Below are 19,507 nucleotides of genomic sequence, written 5' to 3'. Positions count from 1 at the left end.
GTCTGTGTGGCTCATTATCTGTGTTTTGTCTCTCAAATATAGTTCTACCTGATGACGGTTGCTTGTGTTGCAATCGAAACGTCGTATTCTATTATTGAATTTATTTTCTTTCCACGTGACTTTACCGAAAGAAACAAAGAGTGATTCCTGCAGTCACGAAAGCTTCAAATCAAGTTTGTAGTAATTTAATTATTTGCAGTAAATTTAGCAATTGGATACTAAAGTGATTGTTGTTCAACTCACTGGTGCGTGAGCTGTAATGTTTGTACATGCGGAAAGTTCATTTGTTTGGCTGTCGGGTGGTGGAGGGTGCCTAAAGACAAATATTTGGCCAGATAATTAAGTGGCCTTACTCAATAAGTAAATTATACATCGTACATTTTACTGAAAAAAGCCACCTGCGTGTTAAATACAAAAAGCAGTTGGTGGCGCGTGGCAAAGTAGCGTGAACACATCTCCAGAATAAAACACGGAAAAGTTTTTCACAAGCCCTGGTCGTTTATTTCACAGTTTTTAAACCAAATCTGAGATTAGACACAAATGTGGGAAAACAGACGAGTGTGGCCAGTAGACTTGACTCCCGGGGTTCTCCACGCCCGCGACTCGCCGGAGGACGTCAGCTGCCCAGGCTGATGCTGGAGAGGAGTGTGAATCGTGGAATGAGCTGCAGTGACAGCTGACACGAACGTTTTGTCAACGATGCAGCTCGCTACAAACATGATGGGAAACAATCAGCTCTTATGCAAACGTGGCAAGCAATATTTTCATCACTCGAAGCAAACTTCCCAAGTTTTGGTATAAGAGCGGTCTTCTCCTGTTGCGTACGGCTGATGTTGGAGAGTAATATTGTGGAGCGATGACAAGGACTGACTTGCGTTGCAGCGCAGGGTGCAGACTGGCACACACCAGCAACCACACACCAAGTCTGCACATCCGATGGGTCACCCCGCTTATATATTGGTTAAATGTAACAATTTTGAATAGGGAAAAACAATGTACCTGCTTAACCCTGGTTATAATTTGCGTTGTGAGGAATAAACCTAGTTTGACATAGTTTAGTTAAATTGGCTGCACTAAACTTGTTAATTGTCCTTCATATAAAAGGGCGACTAAAACAACATGCTTCCTACAAACGACCTCATCAGCCACCAGCTTTATCTGGCATCTACAGCCTTTCAAGCAGTGCCAATGTGGCATTACATGAAAGCCCCGGTTTGTAATGGCCGTCCAAACGATAGCTCGTGAGCCACATCCGTCCCGCGGACAACTCGTTTATACCAAAATGTACGAGTGGACTGTGAGTACACATTTAAGATGCACAATACAGTAGTGAGTTCAGAGCGGGATTACTGCGAGACGGAGGACAACGCGGGCAGCCGAGGGGGTGTGTCTAATCTTCGCAGTTTCAAATCTAACATTCTGCATGCATCTCCCCGATGTCGGTGGCCTGGCACGTACACTCGCAAATCCTGGAGTTCGTCGAGTAGCCAATAGAGAATTAGTAAATATTTAGTAACTCGCCAATATTCCAAACTTACGAATCCAGAAATTGCGCATAGCGAGGGTTTACTGTACCGTTGAATAAACATATACCCATCATAGGAATGTGGAATTTTAATCACTGGATTTGGAGTTCAACAACAATCTTTTAAAGGAAATGTTTAGCTTGTTATTGTAACCCAAGGGCCAGAAAACCATCACAAAGTTTCAACTCTTAATAAGAGAGCACTATGTGTTTAATAAAAAGTTATTAAATGCCTACAATCCAAACAAGCAACATTGTCAACCAGATTCTCACTCATGCAAATGCAACTGTAAATGCCGAGTTTGAATTCTTGAGAAACAATGACTATCATCATCATACACGATAGACGTAGCGCCGTACCTACACGGCAGGTCTCTAGGCACTAAATGGGTTGACATTGAAACCACAAGTCAAAATAAAACACCAAAATTATCATCATCAACAAATTATAATCTATAACCTCAAGATATTCCACACACGAGAGAGGGACTCCACTCATTGGTGAGTGTGAGATGATCGCTTTCAGCCTGATCATGCACTGTCCTGATCCAGTCTCTTTCTCGCCGGGTTGGGGTATTCTGGATTCTCAATCACTCCGGGGCCAAACTTGAGCTCGAGGAAGCGTCGATGGTTGTTTGGAGCGTACGCCAGAATTCCGGCAAACTGCATGCGCTCCAGTGGCTGCAGGAAGTGTTCGGGGAACTCGCGGTCCTGCGGGTGGCCCTGCATCCACGTGAGTTTGGTCATGGTGCCCGAGCTGGAGTGGAAGGGCCACAGGTCCACGTGCAGCCGGTTGGTGCGGCTGTAGTGCACGCGGTAGAAGTCTCCCTCACGCGCGCGCTCCCACACGAACCCCTCCTCGTCCTCCACGGGGCCCAGTGCTACGAACCCGGGCGCACACAAAGACAAAGAACCCCCGGTATAGCCTTTATCAGAATTTTAGGGAACGCGCTATTAACGAGTAGCACCTACGAAGGCCGGCACGGCGCATGAGGGGGTGGGAGGCAAGCACAATGCCGAGCCACTTTTGTCTCACCAATGTTGATGTTTACGCACTGCACACGGTACTTCCTTGTGGATGCTTACACACACGCGCTCTGCCACGTTCGTACACCACAACGGCATGTGCACAACACCAGGGACACAGCCAGGGACACCCACGCACCTGCCGCCCGCTTGAGCAGCTCGCACTTGGTGATGTCATCGCGGTACAGACCGAGATCCGCGTCGTAGTCCCAAGGGATAATGTCGCCGTGGCGAGCGGCTCCGAGCAGGCTGCCACCCTCGAGCCAGTAGCGAACCCCCGCGCGCTCCAGCTCGCCCACAACGCGTGCCACCGTGGCGCGCAGGGCGCGCAGGCAGCATGGCGGTGTCCAGCGGCCACGGTGCAGATACTCGGGCGTGTCGTCCAGCACCGAGCCGAAGCAGCGCGCCGTGTTCTTGCTGCAGCCAAACCACGTCTCCTGGCCCGCGGCGTCGCGCACCTGCGCACCGAACACGTTGACACGCACGTCACAGCGGCACGCACGCACGTCACGGCGGCACGCGGACCCCGGCAGCAAGCGGACCCCAGCAGCACGACGCCACGGCAGCACACACCTAGTTCCCTCTGCGTGGATGCAGCAGTTCCTGAGCCAGTTTGGACATAGGCATCTGCCTGGGACTCACAGGGGAATAGGAGTGTGACCCCAGCATTGTACAGCAGCAACAGTTGATGAATCTGGGTGTAGTAAATGATGTGCGCTCATGTGCAATATCTCGAACATGCGCATTGACAAAAAACAAAATACTTCAAGGGGCCCGTAGAGAATGTGTTGCACATTCAGTGTACAAGCATCGTAGCGCTCTGCAAGCGGTCGACTATTGGTACCAGCCGGATGTCCAGGTCCCGGTGCAGCGCGTCGAGCCGCGCCTGCCGCCGCTGCTTCGCCTTCCACTGCGCATGAGCGTCGGTCAGCAGGGGGTGGCGTGCGAGCGGCGCCACGTCGCGCAGCAGCCGCACGCGCCAACCCCGCAGCGCCGTCTGCAGGAACAGCGCCGTGTGCAGGGGCCGGGCCCAAGGGAGCGATACGCCGAGCAGGTCCTGGACACGCACGCGCAGGGACCGGAGATCACACGTGGTACGCATCTCGCGTAGCCTTGTAGGCCGTGGGCACAAAGCGTCGCAGGTCACCTCCCCACGAGCACAACAACAGCGGGAAGTGGTAACTGAACTGGGTATGGGCCTCAAGTAGATAAATTCGGCCTTAAAGGAATACTTCATGCGGTACGTCAATGGCAGCGAATGGGAGATGAAAGTGGCAGGGCTGGGTCCAAGCGACATCACCCCACAGCTTGGCGCGCTTGATTGCACAGATGCTGATCAACAAAGGTTGCCCCGACAGTCGATGAAACCAAGCTCGGCATATGTGCCCTTGTGAGTTGCCAAGTCCAAGTGTAGACATATACCAGTAAAGTGTATTATGGTGAGTGCAAGTGTTGAATTTTGTGTGTGGCTCATGTCTGGTTTGTAATGAGTAATAGTGGAGCGTGTAAGTCGGTGTTGAGTATTCGTGTACCAGGGGAGTGTGTAAGTCGCTGTTGAGTATTCGTGTACCAGGGGAGTGTGTAAGTCGGTGTTGAGTATTCGTGTACCAGGGGAGTGTGTAAGTCGGTGTTGAGTATTCGTGTACCAGTGGAGTGTGTAAGTCGCTGTTGAGTATTCGTGTACCAGGGGAGTGTGTAAGTCGCTGTTGAGTATTCGTGTACCAGGGGAGTGTGTAAGTCGGTGTTGAGTATTCGTGTACCAGTGGAGTGTGTAAGTCGCTGTTGAGTATTCGTGTACCAGGGGAGTGTGTAAGTCGGTGTTGAGTATTCGTGTACCAGGGGAGTGTGTAAGTCGCTGTTGAGTATTCGTGTACCAGGGGAGTGTGTAAGTCGCTGTTGAGTATTCGTGTACCAGGGGAGTGTGTAAGTCGCTGTTGAGTATTCGTGTACCAGGGGAGTGTGTAAGTCGCTGTTGAGTATTCGTGTACCAGGGGAGTGTGTAAGTCGCTGTTGAGTATTCGTGTACCAGAGGAGTGTGTAAGTCGGTGTTGAGTATTCGTGTACCAGGGTAGTGTGTAAGTCGCTGTTGAGTATTCGTGTACCAGGGGAGTGTGTAAGTCGCTGTTGAGTATTCGTGTACCAGGGGAGTGTGTAAGTCGCTGTTGAGTATTCGTGTACCAGGGGAGTGTGTAAGTCGCTGTTGAGTATTCGTGTACCAGGGGAGTGTGTAAGTCGCTGTTGAGTATTCGTGTACCAGAGGAGTGTGTAAGTCGGTGTTGAGTATTCGTGTACCAGGGGAGTGTGTAAGTCGGTGTTGAGTATTCGTGTACCAGGGGAGTGTGTAAGTCGCTGTTGAGTATTCGTGTACCAGGGGAGTGTGTAAGTCGCTGTTGAGTATTCGTGTACCAGGGGAGTGTGTAAGTCGCTGTTGAGTATTCGTGTACCAGAGGAGTGTGTAAGTCGGTGTTGAGTATTCGTGTACCAGGGGAGTGTGTAAGTCGCTGTTGAGTATTCGTGTACCAGGGGAGTGTGTAAGTGGCTGTTGAGTATTCGTGTACCAGGGGAGTGTGTAAGTCGGTGTTGAGTATTTGTGTACCAGAGGAGTGTGTAAGTCGCTGTTGAGTATTCGTGTACCAGGGGAGTGTGTAAGTCGCTGTTGAGTATTCGTGTACCAGGGGAGTGTGTAAGTCGGTGTTGAGTATTTGTGTACCAGAGGAGTGTGTAAGTCGGTGTTGAGTATTCGTGTACCAGGGGAGTGTGTAAGTCGCTGTTGAGTATTTGTGTACCAGAGGAGTGTGTAAGTCGCTGTTGAGTATTTGTGTACCAGGGGAGTGTGTAAGTCGGTGTGTGGCTCGAGCCCGGTCAGTACCGGCGTGCGGATGAAGATGACGGCATCACCAGTCAGAGCATCACACTCGTCAGCGCGCGTGGGCGCCCGGTACTCCGCTGTCCACTCCCTCACTCTCACCTGTACAGGCACACGTATGTCCGCACATCCACACAGCTGGACACACCTAACACACACACAAGGAGCGCATGCCAATACATTTGTACACACTCACAAGCATGTAATCATTGCACCTTGTGCACAGCTGGCTGGGTGTCAATGTGAACAGAATGTTTGACAATCAGGCTGAAACCCCAGTTGGGGCTGATTTGGCTCATAAATCCATTGGGGCTGATCAAATGGAAGGATTGGATTTTGAGAGCCTGTATTTGGCCTAATAGTGAGGATGAGCACTGCACCAGGCTACTCACTCGAGACACTTTGACTGAAGGTAGCACTACACACAACCACGCATGCCCACTGCCACACATCATACGCTCATTCAACTTGTAATGTACAACCTCTCGAAGCCAGACTTGGCAAAGCTAGGATTTGGGCTATACCGGAAAGGATCCCCAAAAATCAAAAAATTACGAAGGCAAATAATTCCAGAAGCAACACCGATCACGCGCAAAGCCGGCCGTGCGTGGGAGGCAGCGGTGTCGCCCAGTCGTTCCGTATTGGGCATCCAAGGGCACGGGTTCACCGATTGAATCAGTCCACCGTGTGGTCTGCTGGTGGTGACCTTGTAATCTGTTTATGGGCTTGAATATTCTAATTGCTTAATTCATTCTAACATATTTGGAGCAAAATCTGTCATCTGCTAAGCCTTCTACATCCAGCGACCATCGCCCCTTTCAACGTTCTTTCACTGTGATGGAAACTCAGATGAAGCTGCAGCGATGTTTGAGGTATTATCTCATTGTGAATATTTAACAAATAACTAAGCATGCCGGATTGTTTTATCACCTAAAATATAATGGAATCAATCATCAATGTCTACTGGATCAATATCTTCTGGCAATGCAGTAATTTTATCTGGAAGGCCGATTGGCTGAAGCGTTCCACGCTGTTTCCTGTGGACACCTGGACACGCTCTCCTGCCCAAGTACTGCGCGACGACTGGGGCCGTGCCCCATTGTGGATTCTCTGCCTCGTCCCTCGACTTGACTCCGCGAGCACGCAGGGTCACGCGCGAGGCGGCGCACCGAGAGGTCGAGGCAGCGCGTGGGGACATCACCCCGCACGGGCAGCGCCACCATGCGCACGTTGCCCGAAGATCGGCCCAGCTCCTCCTGCAGGCGCCGCAACAGTTCCGCACCCCCCGCGCCGGACCACGCCACTCCGTCCGGCACCAGCAGCACGGCCTCCCTACGCAGCAGGCGCTCGGGGCTGGCCTCGGCAACGGCCCGCTCAGGGTGGCCCGACAACGCGACCAGGCGTGCCCCTGGAGGGATGGCAGCCGGTGAGGCCTGGAGACCCGAGCCCCGGCACGGGCGGTGACAAAACTAGAGGCCGACGGCCACAACGACGCAGGCCGACGGAGGCAGAGAACAGAGCGACAAAACAATACAGAGGACATACAAATACGAGGAGACGGAGACAGTTGGAAAAATACATTGCTTCAATCTATTTGGCTTTACATTTGGTTTCACAGGTCTACCAAGAGAAGGGAATAAGCAATTGGCTGAATAGTACAAGTGCTATATGGTAGACCCCGACTGAATATTCCCATTTGTGGGTACTCATCACACTGAAACACTGGTTTTAGTTTTGAAACATTAAAATCGTATTTCTTGAAATTCAGGCCCAGCTTTTCATAGCCTATGCAGAAACGTGACTTAACACGTTAATTTCTTCACCCTTTGTATGAAGAGTGCTGGAGATAAACATTAGGACCTTTATGCAATAGCTTTGTAGAGGGTGAAAATATACTGCAGCACGCTGCAAGGGCTTGTACAAATGGTAAAATTTGGATCTACTGTATTCACAAAGAGAATCCGACTCCATTTTCAAACAGGAGGCCGCAATCTGCTGTGCGAGTCTGCACGACCGATATGAACACAGCCTCAAACCACAACGCCCCCCGTGCAAGGAGGGGCCCGCGGTGGCACCTGGCGGCAGGGCGAGGGGCGGGTAAGGGTCGCGGTCCGACAGCACCAGCACCTCCCGCTCGGGGCCTCCGTCGGCCAGGAGACCCCGCGCCGTTTCCCCCACGCTGTTCTCAAACTCCTCGAACTCCCGCAGCAGCACCACCACGCCCGGGCGCCTCGGCGGGCCGGAGGCCCCCCCGGGGCCGCCCCCCTCGCGGCGCTCGCCACGCTCGCCGTGCTGGCGAGAAGTCCCGCCCCTCGGCGTGTCCGAGGTCCCTCGCACGGGGAGGCCTCGGCTGGCGGTCGACCTCGCCCCGGCCCGTCCGCCGCCCCTGCCTTCCAGCGCCGCCTTTGTTCGACCGCTCTCTCTCATGAAGTAATACATGAAGAGCAGGTTGAGAGAAATGGCAAGGGCCAGCAGCAGGTGGCAAACCCTCACGCGCATCGTGGGAAATGACGCCAGGCGGTGTGCTCGGCTGGGCAGCGAGGATGACAGCCAAGCAGATTGCGGATGTGCGCACGGCGCGCTCGGCACGGACCCTCGCCTCACCGCATCGGCAGCTCGCAGCCGAGTATGAATTACAGTACGAGGTTTTGTAATCACGTCACTTTGAAGTAAGGTTTAAGTCAGACAAGTAAAATTGTCAACATTTGATGCTCAGTTCGGAGAATGGGGGTGTGCAAAATAAATCATACTACACTCGCACTTTCCTCATGATGGTGCGAATTGGATTTGAGATCCACTTGAAAAAAAACCAGGTCATGCTGGTTGTTGCATGCTGGTTGTTGCATGCTGGTAGTTCAACACAGCTGACAAACGTGAGCTATGGGTAAGGTTCTTGACGCTCGCTGAATGTAAGAGGTGGTGGCGCTTCCCTCCCCGGGCGCCAAGCGGTCACGCTGGCCCCACTGGGCAGGAGCCGCCAGTCGCTGCAGAAGCCTCTCCGGTCGGCTCGCAGCGCCGCGTCCTCCACACAGGACGGCAACAGCCGGTCACGTGCCGTATCCCCCGCACCTCGCGTCCTCGCGTCCCCGCGGCCTTTACTGGCTCTGGTCGGCACGCTCCATCAAGTAGATGGGAGCCAGGATGCGAGTCTGGCTCGTCTCAGCCACGCGCCCATTCACCACCATCTCGTCCAACACCATGTGCACCTTCTCCAGGTTAAACATGATCTGGCGTCGCCATGTCAAGGACTCACCTAGGCACTTCACATACAGTCTTCAGGCCATACTCTCCCTCCACCCTCACCACCACTTTAGCTTTTCGCAAGTACATGGCAAGGTTTATAAACATTAAACAACTGTATTCCTGACACTTCACAGCCATGATCGACAGTTGCTTTTAAAACATTCCTGTACAGTTCCTGTACAGTTACGTCAATTATCAGGTTATCTGGGACATTAGACATAATAGCGTGAACATCCAAATAGCTGAGTGTTTACTGAGTAACACAAACACGACCGCGTTACCAGTCATTGATGTACACGCGTGTAAACAAACACGCACAGCTCCTGGGACTACGACCGAGCTGCTTCTCCGGGCGTGCCTACAGCCACTCGCATCCGTGTATGCGCACGTTGCGTTATTCACATGCTGCAGTGGAAACTCCCACAACACGAACAGACTGGCAACCCTAGAGGCTTTACCAAGTTTGTGCTTGAGCATGCCACATAATCGGTTATACGAACAAAATCAGCACACAACCGAAACAGGAGTGCTTCCGATACCAGCCAGAACTTACTGCTCGTAAAGCATCGTGAGCTTCAAAGGATACGGCAAGTTCACACTGAAAGGATGAGACAACAGCATTAGAAGTGCAATGTTGAACTGTCCAACTCAAATAGTTACAAAATAGAAATCATTATCAAACATGTGGATACTAAAATGTCTGCAGCGCTCATGTGACCCAGTCGCACAACATAGAAAATCTACATTCAGTATTCTTACACTATTCTACGTCTATATCATCAGCATGAGAATTAATTTAAATTGATGGATCAAAGAGCAGTTTCAAGCACTGGTAATATTTACTGTGAGTTCGCCATGGTCATATGCTACATTTTTGGTTTTCTAAAGATTGTCTTCATCACCTCTTGGCTTGACAATTGCATCTCTCTCCATGATAGCCTCCCCAAACTCCTCACTTCCAAACTCCAAAAGATCCAAAATGCTGCTGCCACTTGCACTCATAAATAATACGAGATCAGCCCAACCCTTAAATCTCTCCACTGGCTCCCAATCCATTTGCACACCAACTATAAGATTGCCCTCACTGTTTTTCGCTCTGCTCCCCTTCACGTGTTCCCTGCGCCAGGGATAAAGGCTTTCTGGATAAACACTCAACCAACCTCCCTTCAATAGTAGGTATGCTCTTTCTCTGCTGTTGCTGCTGCTGCCGCGTGGCCGAGTGAGACACTCACCACGCGATTGAAGTACTTGTCCAGTGTCTCTATGAAGTTGTGAATTAGTTCGTAGATCTCCAGCTCATTCTGAAACAACACAGCCATGCAGCATGAACAGAGACGCAGCGCAATGTCACTGCGATACCGCTGCGCACTCTGATACCCAATACAGATGATTAGTAGATACTTGGCGCCGAATTGCCTCTTCGTGAAGTTTCTGGTGATTTGAAGGATATGAAAGAATAAGCCAGGATAATGCAAGTGTCCTATTAATATTTTCAACCCATATGCAAAACTGTTGGAAGCCTATCTTTATATTCTTTGGGTCTTTTGGTAAAGTCACGTAGATACACTAAAGAAAATATCTTTAGTGTGGGTGCCTCATATAGACACAGCGATGTGTTGGTGAGTGATATCCATCGGAACTCGGACACTCACTCCATCCTCACCGGGCACCGTGCAGTTAACACTTCCTCTGGCCACACACGAGATCACAGACTGCTCTTTACAAGCCACACGCACCACGGCAGCCACGCATCATTAAAGCGAATGCCTACTCATCAGGGCATTGTTCACATCCCCTGTTGGCAATATATCACCGCAGAGTTAGACAGCTTAAGGAGGCGTGAAATGAATGCTTTAAAATTATTGCATTTTGCTTTTAAATTCTGGCACTATCCTGCCACCTCACCAATGATGCACATCCTGGGTTTTAAATCCTGGATAAAAGCAGCTGCAAACCAGCACTGAGGACACAGGCTGCAGCACCGGGGTGGTGTTCGGTGCGAGGGAGAGCCCATGCCGGCGGTGGGCGCAGCGGGATGTGCATGAGGAACACTCAGTGGGAAGTTGCTCACCTCTTCTGAATCGATGCCCACGATGCAGTAGAGCGCGGCGTAGCGGCGTGACACCAGGCGATAGTCCTTGTAATCCACGAACGAGCACTGCAACAGCCACGGGCACAACCCTGCGCATCACCACCCACCGCGGAGGCCCGCACAATCCGAGCAGTGTCAGTGCAATCGCAGCCGGCATCAATAAAAAGCAATCATCCCCACACGTGTCTCCGTATCTCCCCGTATCCCAGAAATTTCCCCTGGCGTCCTGACAACCTGCCTCCCCTCCTCTAAGTTCAGGCTGCCTACTGAGGCAATACCTCCCATGGCAGAAGAATCTTCTGGTGGACTTTTTGTGACCTCGTGGAGGCTTCTTCTGTGGGCCCTTGGGCGGCAGGTTGATAGATGATAGGAAAACCCCTGCCTGTCAGAAACAAACATTCGCAAGACTGCGGCGTCTTGCAGCTAAAAGAATGAGTGGAACTGAGTTGTTCACTCGAATTTCTGACAGCTTCTCATTGCTCGGTTGCCCTGGGCCCCCTCACTGGCAAACTCGGGTACCAGGAGTTACTGGGGCAGGAAACTCTGAGACAGGGGTTGGCCGACTGGTACTACCTGGTAATTCTCACTGTTGCCATGACTCTGTGCAAACAAGATTTGTTTGTTTACCCTGGTCCTGACCATTGCCCTCTGAACTGTTCTCATTACCCTTTTAAATCTACCGTATACATATTGCAGGTGAATGCGCGTGACCGCTTTTGTCTGAAGGTGTAATCTCAGTTGTGGTTCTCTTGGCAGGTTTACTGCGAGGGAGACACTGAGACAAGATGTATGTACATGCATTATCCATATACGAGCATACCTATCATCACCCTGGAATGTCTGTCCTTAACGCTCGTGACGCCACTCAACATCGACCATACCCTCTAATTAATATTCATGAGCAGGTGACGTCCTCCAAATGGACACCCCCTCCCCCATTCCCCCATTCATAATAATTAGCGGCTGACGTCACTCCCCCCTCCTCGGCGTCACTTACAACCCTCGCTACAAAGGCAGAGCCCTCACGTCACGCGATCTCCGTCACGCTGTTGTTGAGACATCAAAGTAAAAAGGACGTCGTGATGAACAAGGGATTATAACCTTTAAATGAAATAAGTCTGTGTCACCGCGCCCTTACAAATTGCACACGAATGGATGCAATGAATATCACGTCGTGGTCTGCTTTTCACTTGCAACTTTCACATTTACTGCAATGCACCCGTCCTTGGACGGGCTAAAGGCGAGTTGTTTATATACTGGAGGGTTTATTGAGAGAGTGCGGAGGTGATTGGGCTCCGTCTCGACAGCGGATGTTTGTACACACTTTTATTTAACTTGTGCTGCTGTCTGTTTATATTCTTTCATATATTTGACGCTGAATATCTTCGGATCTACGAAGTCTAACGAGCTGAAATTTCTTGACAATTCGAGATTTCATTCAGAGAACCGGTCCAGGGCTCGCCGATCCTGGGCCTCTTCGTGTTTTTTATTGCAGTATATCAAACATATTACCATTATCCGGACAATAATTAACTACTGTTATTGTCTGGATTGAGATCTTAGAATGAATATGTAATATACACATTGATTTTACAAGACTAACATATAAATATTTTGGTTTAAAAAAAACTAGTTGCATAAAGAAAATTAAACATATCGAATGTGATTAATTCTGGGGTCAAATTAATGTACATTCTACTTGTAAGTGCAAATAAAAGTGTGTGCATTGAAGAACTAGTTTTTTTACCCAACTTATTCGATTAAGCCTCGCCGAGTTTTAAGATCGTTGTCAAGAGGGTCCTGCCACGCCGTGTTTCGGCAGCAGAGGGCGACGTTGCTACTGTGCGTGTGATTTGCAGGTACTGTACTTGTATGTGTCATTATTTCCAGCATTCGGATGTATATTTGGTTAAGATCGCGTAAATATAAATGTGTCGTTAAACCCGCCACCACCCAACACGGAGAACTAGTAAGGTTAGTAGTAATGCCAATCCGTTACCCGTCCAGCACACGGTGTGCTGGAGAGCACTGCAGCTCCACTGTGTGCAAGTGTCTAGCCGAGAGCAGAAACCGGAGAAGAGGCTCCGCACAAAAGGCGCCCAAGCCTGGGGAGCGAACCCACAGGGCCCTTCTCGCAGTGAGCCACCACCAAGTGGTGGTGACCACCACTTGGTGGTGTGGTCACCGCGACTGCTGCCGTCCGAACCCTCCTTGGTGGCCCCTTCACAGCCGCCTGGGTGGAGGCGCCGCGGAGTCTCGCGGGCCCTGCCCCGTGCCCCTCCTGCTGCCCGTGCCCCTACTACTGCTGCCCGTGCCCCTACTACTGCTGCCCGTGCCCCTACTGCTGCCCCGTGCCCCCACTGCTGCCCGTGCCCCTACTGCTGCTGCCCGTGCCCCTACTACTGCTGCCCGTGCCCCCACTGCTGCCCGTGCCCTTGGCCCTACTGCTGCCCTGGCCCTACTACTGCTGCCCGTGCCCCGTGTCCCTACTGCTGCCCCGTGCCCCTACTGCTGCCCGTGCCCCTACGGCTGCCCGTGCCCCTACGGCTGCCCGTGCCCCGTGCCCCTACTGCTGCCCGTGCCCCTACGGCTGCTGCCCCGCACCTGGTCGCCGTCTCCGGCCCTCAGCGCGGCCCGCGCCGCCGCGGCCTCCACGAGCCTCCTGCGCGCCGCCCCGAGGCGCTCGAAGTGGCGCGAGAGGCGCACGCGGCCCTGCGCGTTCACCAGCAGCACGAAGCGGATCATCACGCGCCGCCTCCGCCTCCTCCTCCTCTCCCAGAGTCTCTCAGCGTCTCTCAGAGTCTCTCAGCGAGTCTCCGTGCGTCTCCACGAGTCTCCGTGCGTCCGTGCGGCTCCACGAGTCTCCGTGCGTCCGTGCGGCTCCGCGTGTCTCAGGGACCAGCCGCCAGCCAGGGGCCCCGGAACCAGCATCACGGCGGCGACTCCGCACCACGGCCATCGGCATCACTCAAGTTTACTGTCACTTTTAAAACTCAACGAATACAGTCCACTACTATTTACCCATTATAATAAATTACAATTCATTATTTACACAATTGTGTCACGCTTGTGCCCGATCTCGTCAGAGCTCGCAAGCCCAAAGCGGGGGGAGTGACGGGCGAGTGAGCGCCGCGCTGTGGTCGTCGGAGGGCATTGCAGCCAAATCGGTGTTCCACTCCCCAGCTGCTCCACGGCGCCAGTTACAACTCTAAACCAACATCATCATCACAACTATCAACAACCTGCATGCAGCCTCCTTGGTCATGAACACCAAAGATATTTCACTTAGGCCTTAGTCAAGATTTTCAGAGCTAATAATCCCAATATACATTGCGGAGTGTCATTTGAAGGTGGTATCTAGATTTTGGGAAACGTGGCTTATTAATGCAAGCAGCCAATGGTTTGACACTAAACTAGATGCACAACCGCCATCCCAGCGTGGACGTAACTTCCAGGCCTTGTGCGTACGCACGACACCGCAGGAGAGGTGGACAAACGCTGCAGCAGTGTTCGATCTGAATTACATCCTGACGATGGGTTGACGTGCTTGCTCGAGCAAGGAGCCACTGCACACCTCGACCACCGATTACCCTCATCGCTAAAGTGTGGAATGTGTCCACGTTGTGCAGAAGCCCATTGACAACATCTGAAAGGGGTATCTCATTGTTAATTAATTGACTTAACCTTGGTTAAATCTGATTTATTCTCAAATGCTTTACACGAGTATTAACACAATAGCATTCCAATAGAAGTAGATTGGAGGTTTAATGTTCCGCTCAATCTTGTACTTTTTCATTGATCAATAATGTTTTACTGTTGACGAAAGAATAAAAATCACTTTTACAACGTTTAATATCGCACAAAACAGATATAAAGCACACGGTAACTGTTCACATATATCGCATTGCAGTATTTGGATAAAAAGTAACTTAAGCATTTCATTCGTAATAAACTTGTGCGAAAAAATATCAACCATCACCGCATGTAGATTTTAAAGTGTGTGAATTTGACACCCACGATTACTCATCATCGAGTGGTGTGAATGTGAAAGCACAGATCCACTGGATCCCCAGAGCTCCGTGCAGTCTCCAGGCGCGGGCCCCGCCAGCCATCGAGGCGCTCCCTGCGGAGGGTTTCAGTCGTTCCGTTGCCCTCCGTGTGGGGCACCATTCACGCGCTCCTTCTGCCAATGAGGCGAGGAGCAGCGATGTGTCTAAACTTTAATTCATTTTCTTTAAAACCCAGTTTGGATTGTACAATCGCTTTTCGCAAGATATTCCATAACCCTTCGGCTACTTTTGTGAATATTCAGCGCGTATCTCTCGACAACATAGTACAGCTGCCCTGTCAGAATACGAAATGCTTGCGAAGTCACCTGTTTGAAGGCATCACCACCCATGCACGTACATTATGAAGCGTGTTTACCCAGAATAGCTTCTACACGTTTGAAGACTTTTTTCTTTCAAGAGGGTCCTGCCAAGTTTACCAAACCGAGGGCGATGTTGCTGCTGAGTGTAACCCTAATGGAGTCAATTTGCGGGTACATTTTCAGCATTGGAATATTTATCCAAGACCAGGCTACATCATGTGTGCGTTCTTCACGTGATACGGTTCCCACGACAATGGCAGCCCGTGCAGCTGCCCACCTGTCACACCGCCAACGCACATGAGCCCTGCGGGTCCGGCCCTCTGGGCTGCTGCCACTGCGGTCAGACCTCACGCCAATACTTGCGTGTAGACACACAAATAATCGGAACCCCGAAATCTACACCAACCCCCTGCCTGGCTCCATGTTGTGACAAACATTCTGCAAACCTCACGGGAGCTTACACGTAATCTCGCCACAGACAACCTACCCATCAACCAAGACCTCAGCAATGTACCTCACCGACCACCTACTCAGGTACCGCTCCCCCTTCTGAGATCACGCTAGAATATAGCCAAGATCAAGAGGAACAGTGGAACAACGAGGACTTCCAGAATAAACACCTCATCTGAGACCCATTGTACCCTCCTGGCTTTGACACTCCTCGAAGACACTGGCGTAACCATCACCCACATCATCAGAACATAAACACGCCGATGCACAAATCTCTTTCATAAATGAAAAATTTAAGACAAGCAACAGTAGTGCGATTGTGGTCATGCAATCCACACTGTGGACCATATGGTAAAACTGGTCTGTGCCCCTTCAATATTAGAATAGCAAAACTACACAAACCCTCTCTCCTAAAGCCCTCTCGACGTGGCTAGCAGTCCTCGACATTGGCATGGAGCTCCTAAACACATTGCTGCTCCCATCACACGTGAGAAGAGAATAGAACCACACTCTCCACCTGCTCTCACCGTACGCCTGCGCACGGTCACCGACTCCGGTGTCAACACGAGCTGGAGGTGTTGAAGGTGGTGTTTAGCGCAGCCGTCGGTGATTTGGACAACACCTCCAAGCTCTCACACGGCATGCACGATATCACTCGCTGTACGCCCAAGAGCTTGCGCTCACTATTCAAATAATTACACAGCTGACAGTGATGTGGAGCTAAAGCTACACGTCGACCTTGAGCAATATGCTGCCTGTGGTTCTTTAGGCCATATATGTATAAAAATAAAACATGTTTGTAAATGTCTTTTTATATATAAAACACACACACGTCCTCACTCTTAACACAGCACAACATATTTGAGTGTTTCCCTCGAAGGGATATGCAATCACAGTCAATGTGTAATCCTCTACGTTTAGTAAATACTTTTTTTAAATATGTGAATTATAGATGTAAAACACGACTAATAGAGTGATAGTTCTGAAATGTTAAACTAATTGTGCATTCTTAATTTAGGAGCTTTCGTGACTGCAGGAATTATTCTTTGGTTCTTTTCGGTTAAGTCACGTCTAAAAATAAAATAATAAATTAAAATAACATATTACGACGTTTCGATTTTGCGTGCCCGTTCCACATTGTCATCTTACTTGCAACAGCAGTACGTTGCCGTACACTCATTGATATGCTAATTCTCTCTGCCCCCTCCCTCTCTCCGTCCCCGCCCCCCTCTCTATATTTAAGGCACCGTCACAGAAACGACCCCTCTCTTTGTGCCGATTTGTGTCCTCTCTCTGTGTACCGTTGTGATGTCTGTCTGCTTGTATGTCTGTCTATAGTTTTCTAGTTAGATTTTTGTTGCTATTTCTTTTATACCTGATGATGATTGCTTGTGTTGCAATCGAAACGTCGTAATATGTTATTTTAATTTATTATTTTCTTTTTAGACGTGACTTAACCGAAAAGAACCAAAGAATAATTGTGCATTGTGTGGAGTGAAGCCGGTGCAGAACTGGGCTCCCAGGGCTCTGCTCAACTTGGCCCCAACTCACGTGGGTCGTTGTCATGGCAACGAGAGAATAGAATTTAGCAAGGTGCAATTCATTTTATTTAAGACGGTAATGAGATGTTTAATTGTAAAAAAGTTATTCATCTGTCTTTATGAAGACAAGCGACTAATTTTTCTTACTTATTTTACATGTGCGTTAAATTTATTATTTTAAATCTAAAATTCCTCTTTTGCTTTATAGGCCAATCATATTTCTTTCCTGGATCTTTGCTGGAATTAGTTGGGCAAGTGGGGCTCGGTTATCCATGCAAGCGGGGAGGGCAGGGGTCAGGTCTCAGATCGTCCCAGTCTCTGCCCAGCCAAACAGAAGCAATGGAGCTGCGGTGTTTAATGTGGGATGTTGCCGAACATTTAAACCGTGCAATATAGTGACGTGTTGGAAATGTGTTAAAAAAACACATCAGCTTTCTTTTCGCACTCTGCACAAAATACATCCTAATTTCTCGTTGATTTTTTTTTTATTGGGGAGGTTTGTCATTGAGTATGGTTCCCCTAAACAAGTCTGCATACATCGGATATCGGATGGAAATGTCCGTGCAGTCTCTCGGGGATGGGGGACCGGTCCCGGCGCTTCACCAGACGCGGCACGCCTGCTTGCCACGGTTCATCGTGCTGCCTTCCGCACAGTGGAACGCGCGGGAAAACTCCGGAAAGTTACTCATCGATCCCAGGACTCTGGAGAAACAAACAGCACCAGCACGCCACACACACACACACACAAACTTAGAGACAGAGATCCACCGTGTAGCCCACATAGACACGTGCTGTTAGCGAGCACCTATTAAGTCTGGCATGGCACACTGAGCGGGTGGTATGGTCAGAATCACGCCCGGCCGTCTTGTCTCTCCAATGCTGATATTCACACACCACAACAGGTAGTCGTTTTAGGCTGAGTCGACCTAGAAGAACGCAATAATCATTTCAAGTATCACGGATGTTTGCCGTGATCTGTAATTGAATCTAGTTTGCCAGGTTTAAAGTACAGTGCTTGTTGCCCTCACTGCACCACCACTCCATACACCCCGACACAAAGTCACGATGCTCACCAGCGGACGTCGGTCATGTAGCAAGGCAAAGCCCACCGGGGTGTTGATGGTATAGTCACCTCGATTCTAGTTTAACATGAAGGTGTTCTTGTGATCAAACGGCTTCCACATAATCTCCGCCATCATAATATTGGGCAAATATTACAAAGACAATATAACTATTATTTCTCACGGGTGTAACTTGGCCTCAAAGTCAATTTAAAGTTACCACAACAGCAGAAATGGTGAGATTTTAACGGCAGTCCACCCCTAAAACAACGCGCTGAGCCAGCGTTCAGACTCCATGTCGAGGACAATTCACGCAGGAGATGCCTATGGCCCGGGCACAAGTGTGAACAGCGTGGCCGACGTTGTCGTCACCTGAACTCCGGAGGGCTGTGAGCCCCGACTAGCACCATCTGCCTGGCTTCCCCAGGCCGGTGTGCTTGGCACCGCACCTGGACACACCAGACCCACCACAGCGATACAGTTACCGCCACGCAACACACACGGCACGCATCAAATTACATGCCACATTCATGCCACATACTACGCACCGCATAAATGTACCACATACTGAACACCATGTACCACATCCCGCATACCACGTAGCACACAGACTATAAAGGCTGGCATGGCGCATCGTCATCACGACGTAATTAGGATTCCACTAACAAGAGGGGAGTAATCTCATGAAGATGGTGCGTGCATGTGCATGTGCCCATACATGTGCGTAACTGATGAAGAACAGCTGGTTGTGGGTCAGGTTGAGTCCAGGTAGCAGAGGCTCCTCCTGCCCACCCCGGCTGTCCTTGATCCATTTCCTATACGCCTACACAGGCGCAAGCACGCAAGCACAAGACACTGAGACACACACTCACTGCTCCTCAGCTCCTAGGGTGGAGGGATGGGGGCTGCTTGGCAAGGCTGGAACAGTGCACGAGGGGATCGTACGCACTGATATTAAACATCAGTCCTCTGTAAATCCCGTCAATATAGGAACACCTATGCGTACTGGTATCAATGTGTGCCATCCACATGCTCCCAGGCACAACGTCTTGCAGAGGGCACCTTTTGCTTCAACTCCTGGAGCTTTGTGGGCTCACGTGGGTTTGCGGATGGGGGACTGATCTTAAGTGTCTCTGTTAGCATGTATGTGTTTGAATGCTCGGGGGCATATAATAGGATGGCAGGGTGACACTTGGTAACTCTTGTACCTCACATCAAGAAGGGTCAGGATTTATTACCGATTTCGAGTGCCTTTCTGTGACGAGTTTGTATGTTCTCCCATCGTTCTGCATGGGTTTCCTCTGGATTTTCTGGTTTCCTCCCAAAGTTAAACA

General features: G+C 50.4%; 3 protein-coding genes across 3 annotated transcripts in view; all 3 read right to left on the bottom strand.

Moving 5' to 3' along the window:
* Positions 1-478: 478 nt before the first annotated feature.
* On the bottom strand, positions 479-7,921 carry FKRP (fukutin related protein). Its single transcript, XM_078609878.1, has 6 exons — positions 7,493-7,921; positions 6,587-6,825; positions 5,421-5,519; positions 3,396-3,608; positions 2,691-3,009; positions 479-2,406 (listed from the first exon to the last, which is right to left on the bottom strand). The coding sequence occupies exons 1-6, from the start codon at positions 7,914-7,916 to the stop codon at positions 2,057-2,059; spliced, it is 1,644 nt and encodes a 547-aa protein (XP_078466004.1). The 5' UTR covers positions 7,917-7,921; the 3' UTR covers positions 479-2,056.
* Positions 7,922-8,509: 588 nt separating this feature from the next.
* Positions 8,510-13,882, bottom strand: AP4S1 (adaptor related protein complex 4 subunit sigma 1). Its single transcript, XM_078609879.1, has 5 exons — positions 13,357-13,882; positions 10,732-10,818; positions 9,893-9,961; positions 9,247-9,258; positions 8,510-8,644 (listed from the first exon to the last, which is right to left on the bottom strand). Exons 1-5 carry the CDS (start codon positions 13,495-13,497, stop codon positions 8,513-8,515), a joined length of 441 nt encoding a protein of 146 aa, XP_078466005.1. The 5' UTR covers positions 13,498-13,882; the 3' UTR covers positions 8,510-8,512.
* A 533-nt stretch (positions 13,883-14,415) lies between these two features.
* PHEX (phosphate regulating endopeptidase X-linked) overlaps positions 14,416-19,507 on the bottom strand; it is a 31,375-nt gene continuing 26,283 nt past the window's right edge. The window contains exons 20-22 of the mRNA XM_078609877.1: positions 18,892-18,996; positions 18,546-18,622; positions 14,416-17,814 (exon numbers count right to left, since the gene is read on the bottom strand). Of these exons, the coding sequence (XP_078466003.1) occupies positions 17,712-17,814; positions 18,546-18,622; positions 18,892-18,996 (285 nt within the window). The 3' untranslated portion in view covers positions 14,416-17,711. The remainder of the gene's footprint in view (positions 17,815-18,545; positions 18,623-18,891; positions 18,997-19,507) is intronic.

Source organism: Lampetra planeri, chromosome 33, assembly GCF_965212315.1.
Source record: "Lampetra planeri chromosome 33, kcLamPlan1.2.h2, whole genome shotgun sequence".
NCBI lineage: Eukaryota > Metazoa > Chordata > Hyperoartia > Petromyzontiformes > Petromyzontidae > Lampetra > Lampetra planeri.
The sequence above is the reverse complement of the archived record's forward strand: the minus strand, read 5'-3'. Positions and strand labels throughout refer to the sequence as shown.

Excerpts from the sequence above, each read along its gene's own strand:
- AP4S1 (XM_078609879.1), bottom strand. The coding sequence starts at position 13,497 with ATGATCCGCTTCGTGCTGCTGGTGAACGCGCAGGGCCGCGTGCGCCTC. Across the intron at positions 10,819-13,356 it reads GGGCCGGAGACGGCGACCAG|TGCTCGTTCGTGGATTACAA; the intron begins GTGCGGGGCAGC and ends TGGCTGTTGCAG. Across the intron at positions 9,962-10,731 it reads TGGGCATCGATTCAGAAGAG|AATGAGCTGGAGATCTACGA; the intron begins GTGAGCAACTTC and ends GTGTTGTTTCAG.
- FKRP (XM_078609878.1), bottom strand. The coding sequence starts at position 7,916 with ATGCGCGTGAGGGTTTGCCACCTGCTGCTGGCCCTTGCCATTTCTCTC. Across the intron at positions 5,520-6,586 it reads CGCGCTGCCTCGACCTCTCG|GTGAGAGTGAGGGAGTGGAC; the intron begins GTGCGCCGCCTC and ends GTGCCTGTACAG. Across the intron at positions 2,407-2,690 it reads GCTGCTCAAGCGGGCGGCAG|CACTGGGCCCCGTGGAGGAC; the intron begins GTGCGTGGGTGT and ends CCGGGTTCGTAG.